The sequence below is a fragment of the Hemiscyllium ocellatum genome, chromosome 2 (genome assembly GCF_020745735.1).
Source record: "Hemiscyllium ocellatum isolate sHemOce1 chromosome 2, sHemOce1.pat.X.cur, whole genome shotgun sequence".
Lineage (NCBI taxonomy): Eukaryota > Metazoa > Chordata > Chondrichthyes > Orectolobiformes > Hemiscylliidae > Hemiscyllium > Hemiscyllium ocellatum.
The window spans coordinates 5,782,794-5,803,428 of NC_083402.1; the positions used below are offsets into that span (position 1 = coordinate 5,782,794).

A 20,635-nucleotide genomic window follows, 5' to 3' on the forward strand; every position below is an offset into this window, starting at 1 on the left:
CTCACGGACAAAAACATAAATTGCTGCGGAAAGAAAAAAAACTCAGCAGGCCTGCCAGCACCTATGCAGAGGAAGCAAACTCAATGCTGTGATGGCTACGCCCCCAGAAACCATCTTCAATTCCTAGACCCCGCCCCCACCTCCCTCGAGACCCACCTCCTCAGCCCCGGACCCCTCCCCGTCTCCCATTCATTGAGCCGGGCCTGGCCGTCGTCTCGCGAGAGCTGCCCCGGCGTTTCCGGTGTTTTTGTGCGGCCCCAGGCCGGGCGGGAGGGCAGAGAGGCAAGAGTCCGTGAACATGGCGGCTAGCATCCGCGGTCGCTCCGTTAGGAGCCTCCGCATCAGAGGTACATTACCGGGCGGGCGGGACGTCAGTGGGACCCGACTCCATCAATCATTAGACTCGACAAGGCAATAGACCAATAACCAGAACAAAAACAAAAAAATCCCTCAGCAGCGGCAATTAGCAACGCTCGTACTTTAATAACGGCCGCCTCGAATCTTGTTTGTTTATGGAAGTAAAATGCACGACTTACCCGCCAGCTTAACTGAACCATTATTAATCGTATTTTTCTCTCTTTCTTTCCCCTGCTCCTATCTTCTTATATTGGCTCACAATATGCGCGCAGGGCGGAATGACAGCGGGGAGGAGAACGTGCCGCTCGATCTGTCCCGAGGTAAGAGGGAGATTGGTTTCTTTTAAATGTGAGGCTGGTGGAAGGAAGTAAATAAACAGAATAAAATGCTGAGGGAGTTTGGGGGGGGCGGCGGCGGCGTACTGTTGGAAGTACGATAAGATGTGAGGGCAAAGTCGCTCCCCCGTCGAACGGAGTGTGGGAAAACCACAAACTTTGGGATTATTGTGTAAAGGAGGTTGGGCCGGGGGAGGGGGTGCAGGAGACGTTCACCCGATTCAACCCGGGAGGAGTGGGAAAGGGAAGCTGTTTTTATTTCCTTCTCTCTCTGCCTGTCACTCACGCCGAATGAATCAGGAGCCGCTGCCTCTCCTGGGCGCCAGCTTTTCAAACACTAACGGCTCCCTGGCCGCGAGCCACAGCCGTTGGGGTTAGGGGGGAAGATTCCACTCAGGAGGAGGGGGGAGTTGTGAGGAGGGATGGTGTTGGGGAATGCTGGGATCTTTCACCTGCACTGACCTTTTCCCCCCCATTTGTGATTTGGTCTTTCCGCCCCGCCCTCGAGCTGGTCAGCCCTCAAATGTCATCGGATTGGGTGGGGAACATGGGGGGGGGCTAGGGTTTTGAGGTGGGAGTGGGAAAATTGTTTGGGAGAGGGTGTAGGATAATGGGGAAAGAGGAGCAGACAGGATGGGAATCTGTGTAAGTGGGGAGGGGGGGAAGATGAGATGGAGGATTGGAAAGTGGGAGATGAGGTGGGCAACTGAGGGAAGGGGAGAGTCAAGACGAGATGGGGGATTAAGGGAAAGCGATGAGGTGGGGGACTGGGAGGGGGAGATGTTGTCAGGGACAGGGCAAAAAGTAGAAAGTTGCAATATAAGAATGGGCAATGAGGGTATGAAATAGTGATTGAGAAACTTGAAGTGGAGGGTGCATAAGAATCTAACAAATAGAAGGAATAGACATTACAGTCCCTCAATCTAAAGATGTTCAACTGCAAGCCCTTCTCACCTGTCATTCAAAATATCAATATGATGTGGAGGTGCTGGTGTTGGGCTGGGGTGGACAAAGTTAAAAATCACAACAGCTTATCCTCCAACTGGTTTATTTGGATGTACAAGCTTTCAGAGGCACTGCTCCTTCAGGTCGCTAGTGGAGTCATAGGGCACAATTTATAGCGAATAATTGTAGTTTCGCATGACTGATGTGATCAAAATATCATCAGTGATCTTTGTGAATGTATTTGTTGACTGGGCAGCCACAACTCTTTAGGGTAGAGAACTCCAAAAATTCATATGTCTTTGAATGAAGTTATGGGTATGGAGAGGCAAAGGAAGTAGGGCTCTCAGACAGAGGATCAGCCACGATCATGTTGAAGTAGGCTAGATTGGCTGAATTTCTTCTGTTTTCTGTATTTCTAAGTTTTCTCAACTCCATTCTAAGTGATCAGTGCCTTACTCTGAGCCGTTGACTCTATAGTTTTGATTTTCCATTTCTGTAATGTCCTTCACTGGCAGCCTTCCTATTTCATATGTCTTCCCCTGCACTGTATCCTACCGTTTTTCCCAGTGAAATCTTCTGTCCTATTTTAATTCATTCTGAACAAGAGCAATTCTATCCCAATTCCCTCCCTCAAAATTGTTCCATTCTAAACAAACCAAGCAAGACCCTTCATGTAGCAATACGCCTGTTATTTCAAGTTAATGGACACCTCAACCTGTCATTGTTTGGACATTATTTATATTCACCCATGTTCTAAAACTAACATCAGCCTACTCAGTGAATAAAACAACCATATTCAAAATAGTGATTTTGTATTATGATTTGAGATTCATATTCTTTCAATCACAAATCTAGCACTGCTACAACAGCAAGAAATGGGTATTTTCTCTTGTTAACACTTCATTGCCAAGAGGCTTGGTTTCACATCCACTGGTACCAGCTGATGACACGTCACATGTCATCAAATATATTGATTGCGCTTGTTTATAAACAAAAGCAAATGAACTCCTCAAAGTAGGCATGGTGGCTGTCTCAGTGACCTGGTTTGATTCCACCTTTGGCAACTGCAAACTCCACACAGACATTTTCCCAGGATCTGTGTGGATTTCCTCCTGGTGATGCAATTTCCTCCCACAGTCCAAAGATGTGCAGGTTAGGTGGATGGGCCATGCTAAATTGCCCATAGTGTCTGGGGATATACAGGCTAGGTGCATTAATCGTGGGAGTCCAGGTTTGCCAGGATAGAGTCAGAATGTGCTCTGGGTGGACTTGATGAGCTGAATGGCCTGTTCCACACTGTAGGGATTCTGTGATGCTATTGTGATGGTACCTGCTTGGTCTCCCAGCAGCACTGATTTAACAAGTGCATATGCAGTATTTCTAAAAATGCTGACTGCCACTGTGGAACGTGCTCGGTGTCTCTTGCCAAAATGCCTGTATGGACCCAGCTCCATTAATCAGTCCCAGTGCCGGACTAACCTTTGCTCTCTCACCGTGCTCCAGAGCTACCTGCCCTGAATGTCAGCTTGTTTGCATTGCCTAGTAGTGAAGTCTTCAGTGATTTGTTTACATATAAAATGTACTATTTTGTGGGAAGTGGCGGCAGTTTCGATGTATTTTTCTGTATTAAAGTTTGTTGTTTTTTTGCCTCTGGGTGGAGAAAGGAGGATGATGGGTGCATGATGTGTTTTTTTCGAAGCGGCCACGTCCTGAAGGGAGGGACCGGCGGCTGCCTCTGCAGCAGCCACGGCTCTCTGATCTCCTTCCTGCGGCTGAGATGCACGCGAGGCCGGGGTTCTCGACTTATAATGTCGGCCCTAATTCAGGAAGGGGCAGAAAACCAGTCCCTATGACTTTTTTTTGTTTAAGTTGGTAAGTATATTGTGGTCTGTCATTTTCTCCGGTTCAAGTCTTATTTCTGACGATTCCCTCGTTGCAAGTAGCAGCCGCTGCTCAAGTTCCTTCTCATTTTGTACAAGGAAGCTGGATCGCTGTTTACAAACTGTTCCCGTTCTGAGGCAGGCTTGAATGTCACCCATTTTGAAATAATCCTCTCGGCTGGCTGCTCATTGTTCACATCTGTATTCTCACATAAACAAAGTTGAAGAAACAGGCTGCAGTTCACTTTGTCATCTACACATTTCCCCTGATATTTGTTATATTCGCTTGCCGAGTATTAATTCTTTTTACTGTAGCACAGCGTTAATTTGACATCGCAAAATCAAATATTTTGGTTAAGCTTCGTTGTTTTATTCCAGTATTACAATAGTGAATAATGAAAAAGAACAAAGCATTGGTATTTGTAATGCGCATCACTTGGCAGTTCTCTGGAAGCAAGCATTGTAGTATCAACATTCAAAGAGAACAGACATGTTTACATCTTTTGTAAACAGAGCAGTGAATCACTTTCAAGTCAGAACGGACAGTCCAATTTGGCAGAGAGAATAATAAAGAAGCATATTAACTAAATGGTGAAAAGTAAAGCATTGGGATGCAAAGAGATCTGGGCGTTCCAATACATGCATCACAGAAGGTTAGTATGCAGGTACAGCTAGTAATCAGGAAAACTTAACAGGTTCTTTGATTTATTGCATGGAGAATTGAATGCAAAAGAAAAGATGTTATGTTGCAGTTATGCAGAGCATTGATGAGACCGCAACTGGAGTACTGTGTATACAGCTCTAGTCAATGTATTTATGGAAAGATGTTAATATGTTGGAAGCAATCCAGAGAAGGTTCACTGCACCAGTACCTTCAATGAACGAATGCTTGCAGAAGGAAGGCTGGGCAGTCTAGGCCTGCATCATCTGGAGTTTAGAAGAATCAGAGGTGACTTTATTGAAACTTCAAGATCCTGAACGGGCTACTGGATGGAGGTTTCTTTTTGAGAGAATCATGAACTCGGGGTCATAGTTCAAAAATTAAAGAAACCCATTTAAAATAGAGATGAGGAATCTTTTTACTCAGATGCTTGAGGCAACAGTTGCAGAATCTTAAATACTTTTAAGGCAGAGGTAGATGGATTCTTGGGGATGAATGATTATCATGGGTATGCAGGAATGCAGAGTTGAGATTTAAATCAGATCAGCCCTGAGTTTGAATGGCGCAGCAGGCTTGAGGGGCAGAGTGACATAGTCTTGTTCCTTTTTCACATGTTTCTTTAGATTGGAGGGAAATCTTTGGGTTGAGTTTTTAGCAAATACCTGAAATCATTTGAAATCTTCTCTTTCTGTAATCCCAAGGAATTGAAATATGATGTAGTACAGTACAGTACAGGCCCTTTGGCCCTCGATGTTGCACTGACCTGTGGAATCAAACTGAAGCCCATCTAACCTACACGACTCCATTCTTGTTCATATGCCTATCCAGTGACTATTTAAATGCCATTAAAGTTAGCGAGTCTACACTGTTGCAGGCGTTGCATTCCATGCCGTTATTATTCTGAGTAAAGAAACTACCTCTGACATCTGTCCTATATCTATCACCCCTCAATTTAAAGCTCTGTCCCCTCGTGCGAGCTATCGTCATCCTGTGAAAAAAGCTCTCGCTGTCCAACCCATCTGACCCTCTGATGATCTTGTCTCAATTAAGTCTCCTCTCAACCACCTCCTCTCTAATGAAAACAACCTCAAGCCCCTCAGCCTTTCATTGTAAGACCTTCCCTCCATACTAGGCAACATCCTAGTAAATCTCCTCTCTACCCTTTCCAAAGCTTCTACATTCTTCCTAAAATGCAGTGACTAGAACTGTATGCAATACTCCAAATGTGGTGACAACTGAGTTTTGTACAGTTGCAGCATGATCTCATCGTTCTGAAACTCAGTCCCTCTACCAATAAAATCTCTAACACACCGTATGCCGCCTTAACAACCGTATCAACCTGGGTGGCAACTTTCAAGGATCAATGGGACACTGCGATCTCTCTACTCGTCTACACTACCAAGAATCTTTCCATTAGACCAGTACTCTGCATTCCTGTTACTCCTTCCAAAGTGAATCACCTCACACCTTTCAGCATTAAGCACCATTTGCCACCTCTCAGCCCAGCTCCACAGTCTCTCTGAAGCCTATAACATCCTTTGTCACTATTCACAACTCTATCGACCTTAGTGTCATCTGCAAATTTACTAATCCATCCTTCTATATCCTCATCAAAGTCATTTATATAAATGACAAACAACAGTGGACCCAAAACAGATCCTTGTGGTACACCACTACTAACTGAACTCCAGCATGAATGTATCCAATCAATCACCACCCTCTGTCTTCTTTCAGCTAGCCAATTTCTGATCCAAACTGCTAAATCACCCTTAATCCCAAGCCTCAGTATTTTTTGCAATTGTCTACCTTGGGGAACCTTATCAAATGCCTTACTGAAATCCATATATACCACATCAACTGCTTTTCCCTCATCCTGTTTGGTCACCTTCTCAACGAACTCAAGGTTTGTGAGGCATGACCTACCCTTCTCGAAACAGTGTTGACTATCTATAATCAACTTATTCAACTCTAGATGATCTTAAATCTATCTCCTATAACCCTTTTCAGCACTTTACCCACAACTGAAGTAAGACTCCCAGATCTATAATTTCTAGGGTTGTTTCTACTCCCCTTTTTGAACAAGGGAACATTTGCTATCCTCCAGTCTTCTGGCAGTATTCCTGTAGACAATGACGATGTAAAGATCAAAGCCAAAGGCTCTGCAGTCTCCTCCCTGGCTTCCCAGAGAATCCTAGGATAAATCCCATCCGGCCAAGGGGATTTATCTATTTTCACACTTTCCAGGATTGGTAACACCACCTCCTTATGCACCTCAATGCCATCCAGTCTATAGCCTGTATCTCCGTATTCTCCTTGTCAATCATGTCTTTTTCTAGTGTGAATAGTGATGAAAAGTATTCATTTAGCCCTTCCTCATCTCTTCTGGCTCCACTTCCCACTATGATGCTTGATTGGAGCAAATCTTACTCTAGTCATTTTTTTATTCTTGATAGAGCTATAGAAAGCCTTCGGGTTTTCCCTGATCCTATTGCCAATGACTTCTCATGTCCCCTACTGGCCCCTCTTAACTCTAAGTGTTTCCTGGCTAACTTGTAATTCTCAAGCCCCCAAACTGAGTCATCTCATCTCATCTGAACATAAGCCGCCGCCTTCCTCTTGACAAGAGATTCAACTTCCTTAGTAAACCATGGCTCCTGCACTCGACAACCTCTTCCCTGCTTGACTGGTACGTACTTATCAAGGACCCTCAACAGTTGGTCCTTGAATAAGCTCCACATTTCTATTGTGTCCATCCCCTGCAGTTTCCTTCCCCATCCTAAATCCTGTCTAATTGCATCGTAATTGTCTTTCCCCAGCTATAACTGTTGCACTGCGGTATATACGTATTCCTTTCTGCCACTAAAGTAAACCTAACTGAATTGTGGTCACTATTGCCGAAGTGTTCACCTACCTCCAAATCTAACACCTGGCCAGGTTCATTATGCAGTACCAAATCTAATGTGGTCTCGCCCCTTGTTGGCCTATCTATATACTGTGTCAAGAAACCCTCCTGCATGCATTGGACAAAAACTGACCCATTTAAAGAACTTTAAACTATGATATTCCCAGTCAACATTTGGAAAGTTCAAGTCCCCCATAACAACTAACCTGTCACTCTCTCTCCTATTGAGAATTAACTTTACTAAACTATCCTCTACATCTCTGGAACTATTTGGAGACCTACAGAAAACTCCCAATAGGGTAACTCTCCTTTCCTGTTTCTAGTCTCAGCCCATACTACCTCAGTAGGCAAGTCCTCAAACATCCTTTCTGCAACCGATGTTCTATTTTGAAGCTGATGCCTGCTATATAAGGATGTTGTTTAAATTTGAAAGGGTTCACAAAGATTTACAAGGATTTTGCTGAGGTTGGGGGTTTGAGCTATAGGGAGAGGCTGAATAGGCTGGAGAGTTGGAGGCTATGGGATGACCTTATTAGAGGTTTATAAAATCATGAGGGGATGGATAATGTGAATAGTTAAGGTGGTTTTCCCAGGGAAGCGGAATGCTAAACTATTGGGGATATTGACAACCATCTGATGAAGGAGCAGCACTCTGAAAGCTAGTGGTTCCAAATACACCTGTTGTGATTTTTTTTTAAACTCTGTGATCCTATGTTATTGGGGATTGAGAAAATGGAGCTTAAAGAAATTTATAACAAGAGACTTTCTTCTTTTCACTTTACAAGTGTGTTGATTGGGCCGATTTGAAGGGGTAATGGGAAACAAGTTCATCTTTTGTATTGGTGTAGTAATCAGTTTGAGTCCAATGGGTTGCAACTATGGGATTTTTTTCTTTGATGTTGCCCAAGCTTAGAAGCATTTAGAAAGTTGACAAAAATCTCTCATGTGCCATAACTTCATTTACACAGTAACATCATTCTTCAATCAACCTTGTTGCAAATAGTAATTCTTGGAGCATCTGAATCATCATCTTTTATTAATGCAGTGCATTTAGTTCTCTTGCAACTGCTGAGAATGGGTTATTTAGATTCAAGAGGAATCCTACTTCTGATTCTGAAGTATGGTCTCAGATGAAATGTTAACTTGTCTCTTGTTTCTCTTTGGTACTGCTCTGTCTGCTTCAAGCATTTGCTGACTTCACTTTGCAATTATTTTAAATCTTAAAATATAAAGACAGTTGTCCTGTGAGGTATATTGTTAAAGAAAATGAAAGTGATGCACAGATGACTTGAGTTGGTACTGCCTCAAGATCAAAAGAAATGGGAGCATGGCATTCAAACCTCTTTCAAATTCAACAAGATCATGGATGACCTGATTGCACCCTTCATGTTCTTTCATACTGCTTGCCCCTATAATCAGTAATCTGTCCAGCTCAGCCTTAATGACCTAACCACCTCTACTCCCTGTGGTAGAGAATTTAAAAGACTAGAATTCATCTGAAAGAAAATAAAACCCACTTAATCATCTTTTATTTGTTGGTAAACTGTGCATCCTAGTATAAGTTTTATCATAAGAGGAAATATCTTCCCAGCATCTACTCTGTAAAACTTTCTCTGGATTGTAATATGTTTTGATTCGATCACCTCTCTGAAATCCAAGGAGTTTTGGGCGGCACGGTGGCACAGTGGTTAGCACTGCTGTCTCACAGCGCCTGAGACCCAGGTTCAATTCCCGACTCAGGCGACTGACTGTGTGGAGTTTGCACGTTCTCCCCGTGTCTGCGTGGGTTTCCTCCGGGTGCTCCGGTTTCCTCCCACAGTCCAAAGATGTGCGGGTCAGGTGAATTGGCCATGCTAAATTGCCCGTAGTGTTAGGTAAGGGGTAAATATAGGGGTATGGTTGGGTTGTGCTTTGGCGGGTCGGTGTGGACTTGTTGGGCCAAAGGGCCTGTTTCCACACTGTAAGTAATCTAATCTAATCTAATCTAAAAGGTCAACCCACTCAATCTCTCCTCATTAGACAAACTCCATCATTCCAGGAATCAACGTGACAAACCTTCTCTGGCAGCATACTCCTTTCTTGAATAAGAAATCCAGAGCTGTATATAGTACTGAGTACAGTCTCACCGATGTCCCACAGAGGAAGGAAGACTTCTCTAATTTTATACTCAATCACACTTTTGATAAAGATCACCATTCCACTTGCCTTCCTAATTATTTACTACAACTATATGCTAAAGTTCTCTGATACTTGTACAAGCACAGCCAGGATTCTGCAATTGAACTCCATTGAAATAATCATCTGCTTTTCTGTTTTGCTGTTGATGTCCTCCAATACCTTGTACTGTCTCACATTATGTTCCAGCTGCCATTTTCTTTGTGTTTGCATTTATCCTATCATTGGCATAATAATAATCTCACTGGACTCCTAATCTAAAACTCCAGGCTAATGTTGTGGAATCATGGTTTACATCCTACCATGGCAGATCATGACATTTGAATTATTTAAAAATCAGTATCACTCTATCTTTGTCACAACTTCCTTTCTTACCTACCTTTTATATCATCTGAAAATTTAACTATAATACAGACCGTCCCTTCTTCAAATTCATTAATACAGTCATGAATACTTGAGATTCCAAAACTGATCCTTTTAACAACACTTTTAAACTTTATTCACTCATGGGATGTGAGCCAGCATGCAATGCCTATCCTTCGTTGCCTTTGGGAAGACAAGGGAGTGAGCTTAGTATTTGCAAACCTGCAAATGTTTCGGTTATCCTCATTTTCTTTCATGTTTGCACATTCTTAATACGTACTACAATATCATCCCCAAGATCGAGTTTTAATTTTCTACGCTTCTACATGACCTTTTTATGTTATCAAAGCCCTTTTGGAAATCTGAATACACTATCTGAGGTCCCTTTCATCATAATTTCATAGAATCTAATAAGCCATTATTAGATATTAAATATTAATTTAGTAAAACGTTATTTTCTGTACAATACCATGTTGACTACCACTTGGATAATCAGAAGGTTATATAGGGTGGACAGTGAGAGCCTTTTTCCTTTAAGAAGGTTAACATGAGGGGACATAGCTTTAAATTGAGGGTTGATAGGTTTAGGACAGCTATAAGGGGTAATTTATTTTACTCCAGCGCAGTAGGGGCGTGGAACGACCTGCCTACAACACTAGTAGACTTGCCAATGTTAAAGACTTTAATGGGCATAGGACATGCATATGGATAATAATGGAACAGTGTAGGTTAGATGGGCATCAGATTAATTTCACAGGTCGGTGCAACATCGAGGGATGAAGGACCTGTACTGCGCTGTGACGTTCTAGGTTCTATAACTGTGTGATTTTTATGATTTTTTAAAAAATGTCTTGCTATTACCTCCCTAATATGGTTTTTAGCTTTCTCCTAATGAGACGTTAGACTAAATGGCCTAGAGCTTTTGTCTCCCTCTTTTTTTTTTGAAAGCTTTTTTTTAAAAAAAGGGATGTTCCAAGGAGTTTTCATATTGGACTCGAAACATTAACTCTGCTTCTCTGTCCCAAATGCTGTGCTACCTGTGTCGTTTGTAAGCACTTAACAGATTTTGTTTGTCTTCTCTATAGAATATATGGTATTCTAAGAACAGGAGAAAAGTGGCAGTAAAAAGAAATAAGAGGAACTTAAAACATTCTCAGAAAACTAATGAATCTAAAGCATTTTACTCCAGACCCCTAGATCTGCTGACTTATATTTCCAGGTCATGAAGGGAGATGATGTCGAGATACAGATACATTGGTTGTAATCTTGTAAAAAATCCTTTGCTTTGAAAAGGTCCCAGAAACTTTGAAAGCTTCAACGTTATCATAGATAGGAGTGAAATATTTTGGATACTGGAAATTTCAAGCAAACACAAAATTCTGGAGAAACTCACAGGTCTGGTAGTACCTGTGATGAGAGAAATATTTTCCAGTATAAACTCTCATTGTTGTTCAACAGTGCTACAGTTTTAATAAATCTGATCTGAAGATAATCAAATATTACTATTTTGGAGACTTATAAGTATAAAAAGTAAAGGTGGAACATCTTGAACATTTCAGTGTTCCCCACAAAACTGATGGTTAGAATTCCAGGGTCTTGACACAGTAATGATGACCTTACCTTGACCTCCTTCCACCTATCGCATCTCCATCACCCCTCCCCCAAGTCCCTCCTCCCTACCTTTTATCTTAGCCTGCTGGACTTTCTCCTCACAGTAATGATGAAGAAATGGCAACATATATTCCAAGCCTGGATGCTGTTTTATGGAAAGGAATTTGGAGGAGAATATTCCTAAGCTCTTGTTCCCCTTGTCTAACTGTTTGAGGTCATGAAATTGTGAAACGATGCAGAAAAAGGCTTACTGCAGTAACCTCTAGAATAAACACTGCAGTTACAGTACAACAGTGAATGAGGAAATCTATGTTCAGATCTGTACAAGAGTTAGTAATCTTAAGCCATTTTAAATTTAGTGTAAATTCAATACGTAAGAAGCTGAACTGTTGTTATTCAAATGACAATAATAATAAAAATAAGATAAATTTACTGTTTTCTAATTATCTTTTCTTCATTAATACTATTAGAAAGCTACAGAGAAGAGCAATCTGCAAATTAATTAACATCACAAGGTTCAAGGCCAGCAATAAAGAAACCTCGAGCTAAATTTGCATCCTAATGGTTGCTGATATTTGTGGCTAGTCTCATAGCACATATTTCATTCTCTTTAATTTAATCAGTGTTTCTCAAATAACAAAAATGGTATTTGATTTTAAAATTTTAAAGTGGGCCGTAACATTCCAAAATTATTGATGATGAATGTCTGCTTCCTGTAACAAAATAGACCATTTTGTAGCAAAACAACCACGAGCAAGGGCCACAATTAGTTCCTTTATTGGTGTATACATCTGCCTCTGCTTGTGGTTTGCTTGTTACCTGAAGGTAATATGAGAGCCTTAGACAGACAGGAACAGGAGTAGACCATATAATTGGTGGAGCATGCTTTGCTATTCAATGGCTGACCATGGGCTTCAGTTGCACTTTGCCACTTGGAAGGCATAATGCTTTGGAAACCCAGTCATGTCAAAAGGAATTCAAAGCACTACATTCGCCCCAGCTTGTTTGCAGGAGTTGCTGGAAATGACATATTTAGACATATCTTTGGGCTTTATACCAGATATTTTTTCAGGTTTAAATCTCTTATAGGTTTTTGGAAGAATTGAAGAATAAGACTATAAAGCTATTTGCCCATGGCTGAGTTTCTGGTTGCCAATGAGCCTGCGTAGTACATGTCTAGGGGCCAAACATCCTCTGTTCCTCTGAAGTTTTAGATTAAAGCCATGAGGTGTCACAGTTTCCACATCTTGGAAAGAGAAGGCATTGCCCATGGAGCAGCTGTATCTCAACAGGAAGACAGTTGGACATTTGCTGTTTTACTCTGTGTTGTTGCTAGCCAGCAGTGTCGGCTGAAAATAGGAAGCAAATGAGGTAAAAACCATGACTGCAGATTCTGGATTAGTGGTGCTGGAAGAGCACAGCAGTTCAGGCAGCATCCAAGGAGCAGCGAAATCGATGTTTCGGGCAAAAGCCCTTCATCAGGAATAAAGGCAGTGAGCCTGAAGTGTGGAGAGATAAGCTAGAGGAGGGTGGGGGTGGGGAGAAAGTAAAAAATGAGGTCTGCAGATGCTGGAGATCACAGCTGCAAATGTGTTGCTGGTCAAAGCACAGCAGGCCTGGCTTATGCTCGAAACGTCGAATTCTCTATTCCTGAGATGCTGCCTGGCCTGCTGTGCTTTGACCAGCAACACATTTGCAGTGGGGAGAAAGTAGCATGGAGTACAATAGGTGAGTGGGGGAGGGGTTGAAGGTGATAGGTCAGGGAGGAGGGTGGAGTGGATAGGTGGAAAAGATGATAGGCAAGTAGGACAAGTCCGGAAATGACCTGGGAGTTGCAGTGGGAGAAGGACTCCCTGAGATTTTTGTAGAGCCCTCTCCAGGCTTAAGGCTCTTTGCCTTTATTCCTGATGAAGGGCTTTTGCCCGAAATGTCGATTTCGCTGCTCCTCGGATGCTGCCTGAACTGCTGTGCTCTTCCAGCACCACAGATCCAGAATGAAAATAGGAAGCATGCTGGTGCATAAAAGTGGAAAGCACGCTAATTCATTTCACCCATACACCAGACACATCACATTTAATTTTTGGATACAACAGGAAAAGTAAGTGCTTTGAACTGGATTTTGATTTGGTTTTAAAATCAGTCAAGTAGACTGAGACAGAAGTAGACAGGAGGCTGGAAGAATACCGCAAGCCAGGCAGCATCTGGGAGGTGGAGACATCGGCATTTCAGATGTAACCCTTCTTCAGGACTGGGGTGGGTGTAGGGGGAGCTGCAGATAAAGGGGGTGGCGAGGGGACAGGCTGGTGAAGTGGAGATAGGTGAAGACAGGCGGAGGGTACAAACTGGTGGGTCAGTGGGTGGAATGAATCCGGTAGGTGACTGAGGGGGGGGGATGGAACTGCTGGGAAGAGAGTCGGGGGGGGAGGAAAGGGAGGTTATTTGAAATTGGAGAACCTGATGTTAAATCTTCCAGGCTGTAGGCTGCCCAGGCAGAAGATGAGGATTGAGATAAAGCAGAGATAAAGGGTAGATATTTGATTGACAGAATGTGACAAGTGGTGTTCCCAGGGACCTGAATGTTTTCCCCATTTTTATTGATGACTTTGATGCGCAGTTTTATCACTTCAATGTTTAAAGGTGATGTTATTTTGGAAAAACAGTAAGCAGTTCAAATGGAAGCTAGAAACATAGATTAAATCAAGTGAATTCCTAGAGGAGTATAAGGAGCAGTATGCATAAGAGGTAAATCAAGAGGGCAAAAAGGGGGCATGAGATAGCTTTGATAAATAGTTAAGGAGACTCTAAAGAGATTCTACGTATACATTAAGGGCAAAGAGTATCTAAGAAGAGAATATGGCGTCTTTAAGATTAACAAGGCCATCTATGTGTGGAACCTCAGAAGTTTGGGTAAGATTCTAAATTAATATTTTGTCAATATTTACTGTGGAGAAGGCCTTGGAAGCTAGAGAACTTGGAGAAAGAAATAGTAATGTCTTGAAAAGAGTTCATATTACAGAAGAGGTGCTAGATGTCTTAAAACGCAAAGGTAGATAAATCCCTGGGATCTGATCAGATGTTTCCTCAAACTTTATGGGTAGCTAGGGAAATGATTGCTGGCCTCATTGTTGAGATATTTGTATCATTGACAGCCACAGGTGAGGTGCTGGAAGATTGGAGGTTATCTAATGTGATTCTGTTATTTAAAAGCTTAAGGAAAAGGCTGGGACCTATAGACTAGTGAGCCTTAACTCGGAGATGGGTAAATTGTTGGTGTAGATTCTGAGGAATAGGATTTGTATGCATATGGAAAGGCAGTGACTGGGATGGTCAGCATGGCGTTATGCACGAGAAACCATGTCTCTAACTTGACTGGGCATTTTTGAAGCAGTTACAAAGATTGATGAAAGTAGAGCAATAGACATTGTCTATATGGACTTCACCTTGACAAGGTTCTGCTTGCTGGACTGGTCAGTAGAATTTGATCACGTGATAGGGGGAGCTAGCCAACTGGGTACACAATTGGCTTGAAGGTGGGAGACAGGATGGTGGTGGAGGAGTGATTTGCAGACTGGAGGCCTGTAACCAGCGGTGTGCCACAATGATCGGTGCGGAGTCCACTGTTTTATTTTTATTTACATAAATGATTTGGATGTGAATGTAGGAGGTAGGGTTAGTAAGTTTGCAGGTGACACCAAAGCACGTGGTCTATTGGACAGTGAAGATTATCTTTGTACACTGGGACTTTGATCAGATGGTAAAAACAATGACTGCAGATGCTGGAAACCAGAGTCTAGATTAGAGTGGTGCTGGAAAAGCACAGCTGTAGGACCACCCCATCTGCCTAGCCAAATTTTCAAATGAAATAAAGAAGGCTTCAACATCTTTCTCACCAAGCTTGGCAGAGTTTTGACGTATTTGTATATATGAGGTAAAAACAATGACCGCAGATGCTGGAAACCAGATTCTGGATTAGTGGTGCTGGAAGAGCACAGCAGTTCAGGCAGCATCCAAGGAGCAGCGAAATCGATGTTTCGGGCAAAAGCCCTTCTTTTTGCCCGAAACATCGATTCCGCTGCTCCTTGGATGCTGCCTGAACTGCTGTGCTCTTCCAGCACCACTGATCCAGTATTTGTATATATCCATACCTTCTGTTTTAATCTCCATCCTGTTAATTTGACTTTTCTGACTAAGTCACAACTTCTCAAGTTCAAATTCTCTCTTTTAGCTCAGCTAAGAACATTCTTTCCCCCCCCTCTCTCTTTTTCTCTCTCTATCTTTTTTCTCTCTCTCTTCTCCACGCCCCCCCCCCCCCCCCACTTTGCTCAGCTAAGAATCTTCTCTCTCTCTCTTTCCACTCTTTCTCTCTCCCTTTATCTTCTAACTGCATTTTCCTCAATTGTAATTGGAAGTTTTTCTAATTCTACTGCACTTATCTGATTCTCGGACACACTTCAATGTTTGAGTGATTCCTGTAAAATTACAGCTTTACTTTTGTCCTTGATTAAACCCAAAGCTGACTTCTTTGCTAATTCTAAGAGTATAGTCTTGTCTTTTCTTGTTAAACTTTCTTAGCAAGTTTTGGAATTCTATTCAAACCCAGAACCTTCTCAGCAATTTTAAGAGCCATTTCTCTCACTTTTAATTTAACCAACCACAAATAACCAAAATTAAACAAATTGTCTTCTAAGTTTTATTTAAAGATCTAGGACACTAATCAGCAAGTGTTTAAATCTACTGGGCTTTTTCATACCCCGAATCTATTCAAATTTGTCCAAATCTCAGACTGGCTCTTTCTAAACCTGTTCAAATCATGGACGAAAGCTGCCAAACTCTTCAGACACTCGTCAAGATTAGAGTGGTGCTGAAAAAGCACAGCAGGTCAGGCAGCATCCAAGGAATAGGAAATTCGTGTTTCAGGCAAGAGCCCTTAATCAGGAATGAGGCTGGGAGCTTCGGGGTGGAGAGATAAATGGGAGTGGGTGGTGAGACTGGGGAGAAGGTAGCTGAGAGTTCAGTAGGTGGATGGAGGTGGGGCTGAAGGTGTTAGGTTGGATAGTTGGGAAGGAAGATCTGCAGTACCTTGGTTGTTCACTTTAGCTGTGCCTGTCATGATTTTATAAACCTGAATAAGGTCACCACTCGGTCTCTGATACTCCAGTGAAAATAGTTTCAGCCAAACCAACCTCTCCTTTTAATTCAAACCATCAGTCCTGGAAACATCCTTGTAGATTTTCTTTTCTGTATTTTTTTCTGGTTTAACAACATCCTTCCTATAACCGGGTGACCTCGCCAATATCTTGTACAGCTGCAACATAACGTCCCAACTCTACATTCAATGCTCTGACCAATGCAGGCAAGCATGCCAAATGCTGCCTTCACCATCCTGCCTAACTGTGATGCCATTTTCAGGGAGTTATGAACCTGCACCCTTCGGACCCTCCCCAGAGCCCTACCATTAACTGAATAAGTCCTGTCCTGATTTGCCTTACCAAAATGAACCACCTTGCATTTATCTAAGTGAAACTCCTTGGTCCATTGGCCCTTCTGATCAAGATCTTGTACTCTTAGATAACCTCTTTCACAGTCCACAGCTAAAATAACTTATTTTCTTGTTACACATACAAACCTGGTGAGTGTTTTCCTTTAACCTGAGTTTGTCAAATAAATTGAAGACTTCGGAATGTTTGCCAATCTTTTCACTTTTCTGATGACTGGAAATCATGAGACTTGGTATCTAGAGCACTGCTTCAGTAAATTGTGAAAGCAGGGTTATTGAATTTTTAAGGCTGTGTTTGATAGGTTCTTGGCTAATGAACGAGTCAGTAGGTCTATGGGTATTTTGGAAAGTAAAGGCCACAGTTAAATCAGCCACAATCTTATCAAATGGTGGAGTAGACTTCAGGGACCCAATGTCCTATTCCATTCCATATGTTTGTAAAACCAGCAGTATTTAAGGCAAGTAGGGATTTCAGCAGCAGATGTGCTGAGATAGAGGCAAAGTAAGGTAATGGTACACGGGTGTTCTTAACGATGGTGTGCATGTGCGATGAGAAGATATCACGTCCATCCTAGTGAAATCCTGGAGAAGAGCTTGAACTATCACCTTTCTGATTAAGGTGAATGTGCTGAAACTGAACCAAACTGTCATTATGTGTAATGCAAATCCATTGTTGTTTAGAAGTATTGTCACGGGTTTTAGTAGATTAAAATAAGTTGCTGCATTATGCATCAACAAAAATGTAATTGTAGAATCTAAGTTGAGATTTTTTCCCAGTGTCCCCATTTTGAAACTTGAAAATTGTGTTGCAACGCATCAGTGTTAGTGTGATTGCAGGGAAGATGATACATGTGCAGAGGCGGGCAATCCGCAATTGCTGTCTCTGAGCTTGCAACCCCAAAGTTTAAGCTCCAATTGGGATCCCACTTTTGGAAGCGTCAACCTAATTAGTGATTTTAGTCCCCTCCAGTGTAGCCCAAGCAGGGGTAACAAAACTGAATTTTATCTCCAAGATAGCCAACCATTTGGGGCTATCCTTACTGAAACATTAGTGAAATCTAATGTGACTAACCAAATTCATTACTAAAAGCATGAAGTGACAGGCTGTTCTACTCCCTGTTTCCAGTATGTGACAAATAAAACTGTCTAGCAATACCCACTTGCAAATAAATAAGTTCAGAAACACATTTCGGCTGTCCCCTTTAAGTGCTCACCCATTAACCTCTTTATTTTTCTTAACTTTTTTTGATGCTTTCATGAAGATTCTTTAATGAGCTTTAAATGTTTTACCTCAGGAACTGTTCTTAAATAGTTGGGAGCAAGTTGGGGGCGGCACGGCGGTTCAGTGGTTTGCACTGCTGCCTTACAGCACCAGGTATCCGGGTTCGATTCCAGCCTCTGCGACTGTCTGTGTAGAGTTTGCACATTCTCCCTGTGTCTGCGTGAGTTTCCTTCCACAGTCCAAAGATGTGCAGGTCACGTGAATTGGTTATGCTAAATTGCCCGTAGTGTTAGTTGCATTAGTCAGAGTAATGGGTCGGTGTGGACTTGTTTCCACACTGTAGTGGAATCTAATCTAAAAAAGAAGGGTGACTGTCTGGTATTTTCACTGTTGATGGCGACAGTGTTGTTAAGACAGAAGAGGTTCTTGTCCATACACGCACAGTTTCATTCAGTCAAACTTTCTGAATAGCAATGAAGTGCAGGAATACAAAACCATTTGCAGCCCCCACCAAGATCAACTAACTCAGCACTGCCTGGGAATTAATTATCATAATAATGAACAATCTTACATCTTTTTTATATATGAAGGCGGCTGGCATCGCTGATTACTGTGAGCAGTATTTTTCCCTCTTGGAGTACTACCATTAATTTACAGAGAGTTGACATGCTTTAATGAAACAGTTCTTATTACCAGAATAACTCTTTCATAATCTTCTGATTTTAATGTACTTTTTTAACAACATTGTTAAATAAAATGAATCCTTAATAAATAGTAATTGCAATAGCAGGAACTGTCCAAATAATATCTGCATTCTCTTAAGTAAAGCAGCAAACCCCCACTGTGACGGAATGTACTTGTTGCAATCAGGTGAACATTTGGCTGATGTTCACACCGTGCACTTTGCTTATTTCTGAAATGGCATTTCCAATTCAATTTAATTAGAGCAAAATAGCCTTCGGGTAGAAGATGATGATTTAGTTGAACAAGTCCGTCCTTCAATGTGTTCAATTTCAATAATACTTTCTCATTGTTTCAAATGCAATTAATTGCCTTAAGTGTGTCCTTGTTCATTCCAGCCTTTTAGCCTTGGTGTGACGTAGTTCTACCCGTGGTCCTAAGTTTTTAACCCTTCATTAGTATGAACAGTTAATCTGTTCTTGTATCAATCCTCTTTGTAATGTTAAAGATCTTTATTCACCTTGAAGAATATTTTCTAATGGGAACATATCAAACACCCTTGAAGGCGAGATAATTAATTTTTAGGTTTTTTGTGGACTTCACAGATGGGAATAGTTCATTGGTTCCATAATACTAACTGACTTCCCATTCTAGAGCATTCTGTCTGGATCCACTAGCGTCATAGAGATGTACAGCATGGAAACAGACCCTTCGGTCCAACCCGTCCATGCCGACCAAATATCCCAACCCAATCTAGTCCCATCTGCCAGTACCCGGCCCATATCCCTCCAAACCCTTCCTATTCATATGCCCATTCAAATGCTTCTTAAATGTTGCAATTGTACCAACCTCCACCACTTCCTCTGGCAGCTCATTCCATACACGTACCACCCTCTGTGTGAAAAGGTTGCCCCTTAAGTCCCATTTTATATCTTTCCCCTCTCGCCTGAAACCTCTGTCGCTTGATTCTGGAATCCCCCACCCCACGGAAAAGACTTTGTCTATTTATCCTATCTGTGCCCCTCATAATTTTGTAAACCTCTAAAAAGTCACCTCTCAGCCTCTGCTCCAGGGAAAACAGCCCCAGCCTATTCAATCTCTCCCTATAGCTCAATTCCTCCAACCCTGGCAACATCCTTCTAAATCTTTTCTGAACCCTTTCAAGTTTCACAACATCATTCGATAGGAAGGAGACCAAAATTGTACGCAATATTCCAGCAGTGACCTAACCAATGTCCTCTAAAGCAGCAACATAACCTCCCAACTCCTGTACTCGATATTCTGACCAATAAAGGAAATCATACTAAACGCCGCCTTCACTATCCTATCTACCTGCGACTCCGCTTTCAAGGATCAATGAACCTGCTGTCCGGGGTCTTTGTTCAGCAACACTTCCTAGGACCTTACCATTAAGTGTATAAGTCCTGCTAAGATTTGCTTTCCCAAAATGCAGCACCTCTCATTTGTTGGAATTAAACTCCATCCGTCACTCTTCAGCCCATTAGTCCATCTAATTAAGATCCTGTTGTAATCTGAGGTAATTAGATTAGGTGTCTTCGCTGTCCACTACACCTCCAATTTTGGTGTCATCTGCAAACTTACTAACTATACCTCTTATGCTCACATCCAAATGATTTGTATAAATGTTGAAATGTAGTCGACCCAGCCTCTAGTCCGAAAGAACAACCCACCATCACCACCTTTTGTCTTCTACCTTTGAGCCAGTTCTGTATCCAAATGGCTAGTTCTCCCTGTATTCCATGAAATATAATTTTGCTAATCAGTCTCCCATGGGGAACCTTGTCGAACGCCTTATGAAGTCCATAAGATCACATCCACCGCTCTGCCTCATCAATCTTTGTTTTCTTCAAAACACTCCGTCAAGTTTGTGAGGCATGATTTCCCACATACAAAGCCATGTTGACTCTCCCTAATCAGTCCTTGCCTTTCCAAATATATGTACGTCCTGTCCCTCAGGATTCCCTCCAACATCTTGCCCACCACCG

The 20,635-nt window shown here is 42.1% G+C and overlaps 1 protein-coding gene across 1 annotated transcript in view; it reads left to right on the plus strand.

The window, feature by feature from the left end:
- Nucleotides 1–255: 255 nt before the first annotated feature.
- rictora (RPTOR independent companion of MTOR, complex 2 a) overlaps nt 256–20,635 on the plus strand; it is a 212,927-nt gene continuing 192,547 nt past the window's right edge. The window contains exons 1-2 of the mRNA XM_060834273.1: nt 256–347; nt 630–677. Coding sequence (XP_060690256.1) covers nt 299–347; nt 630–677 — 97 coding nt within the window. The 5' untranslated portion in view covers nt 256–298. The remainder of the gene's footprint in view (nt 348–629; nt 678–20,635) is intronic.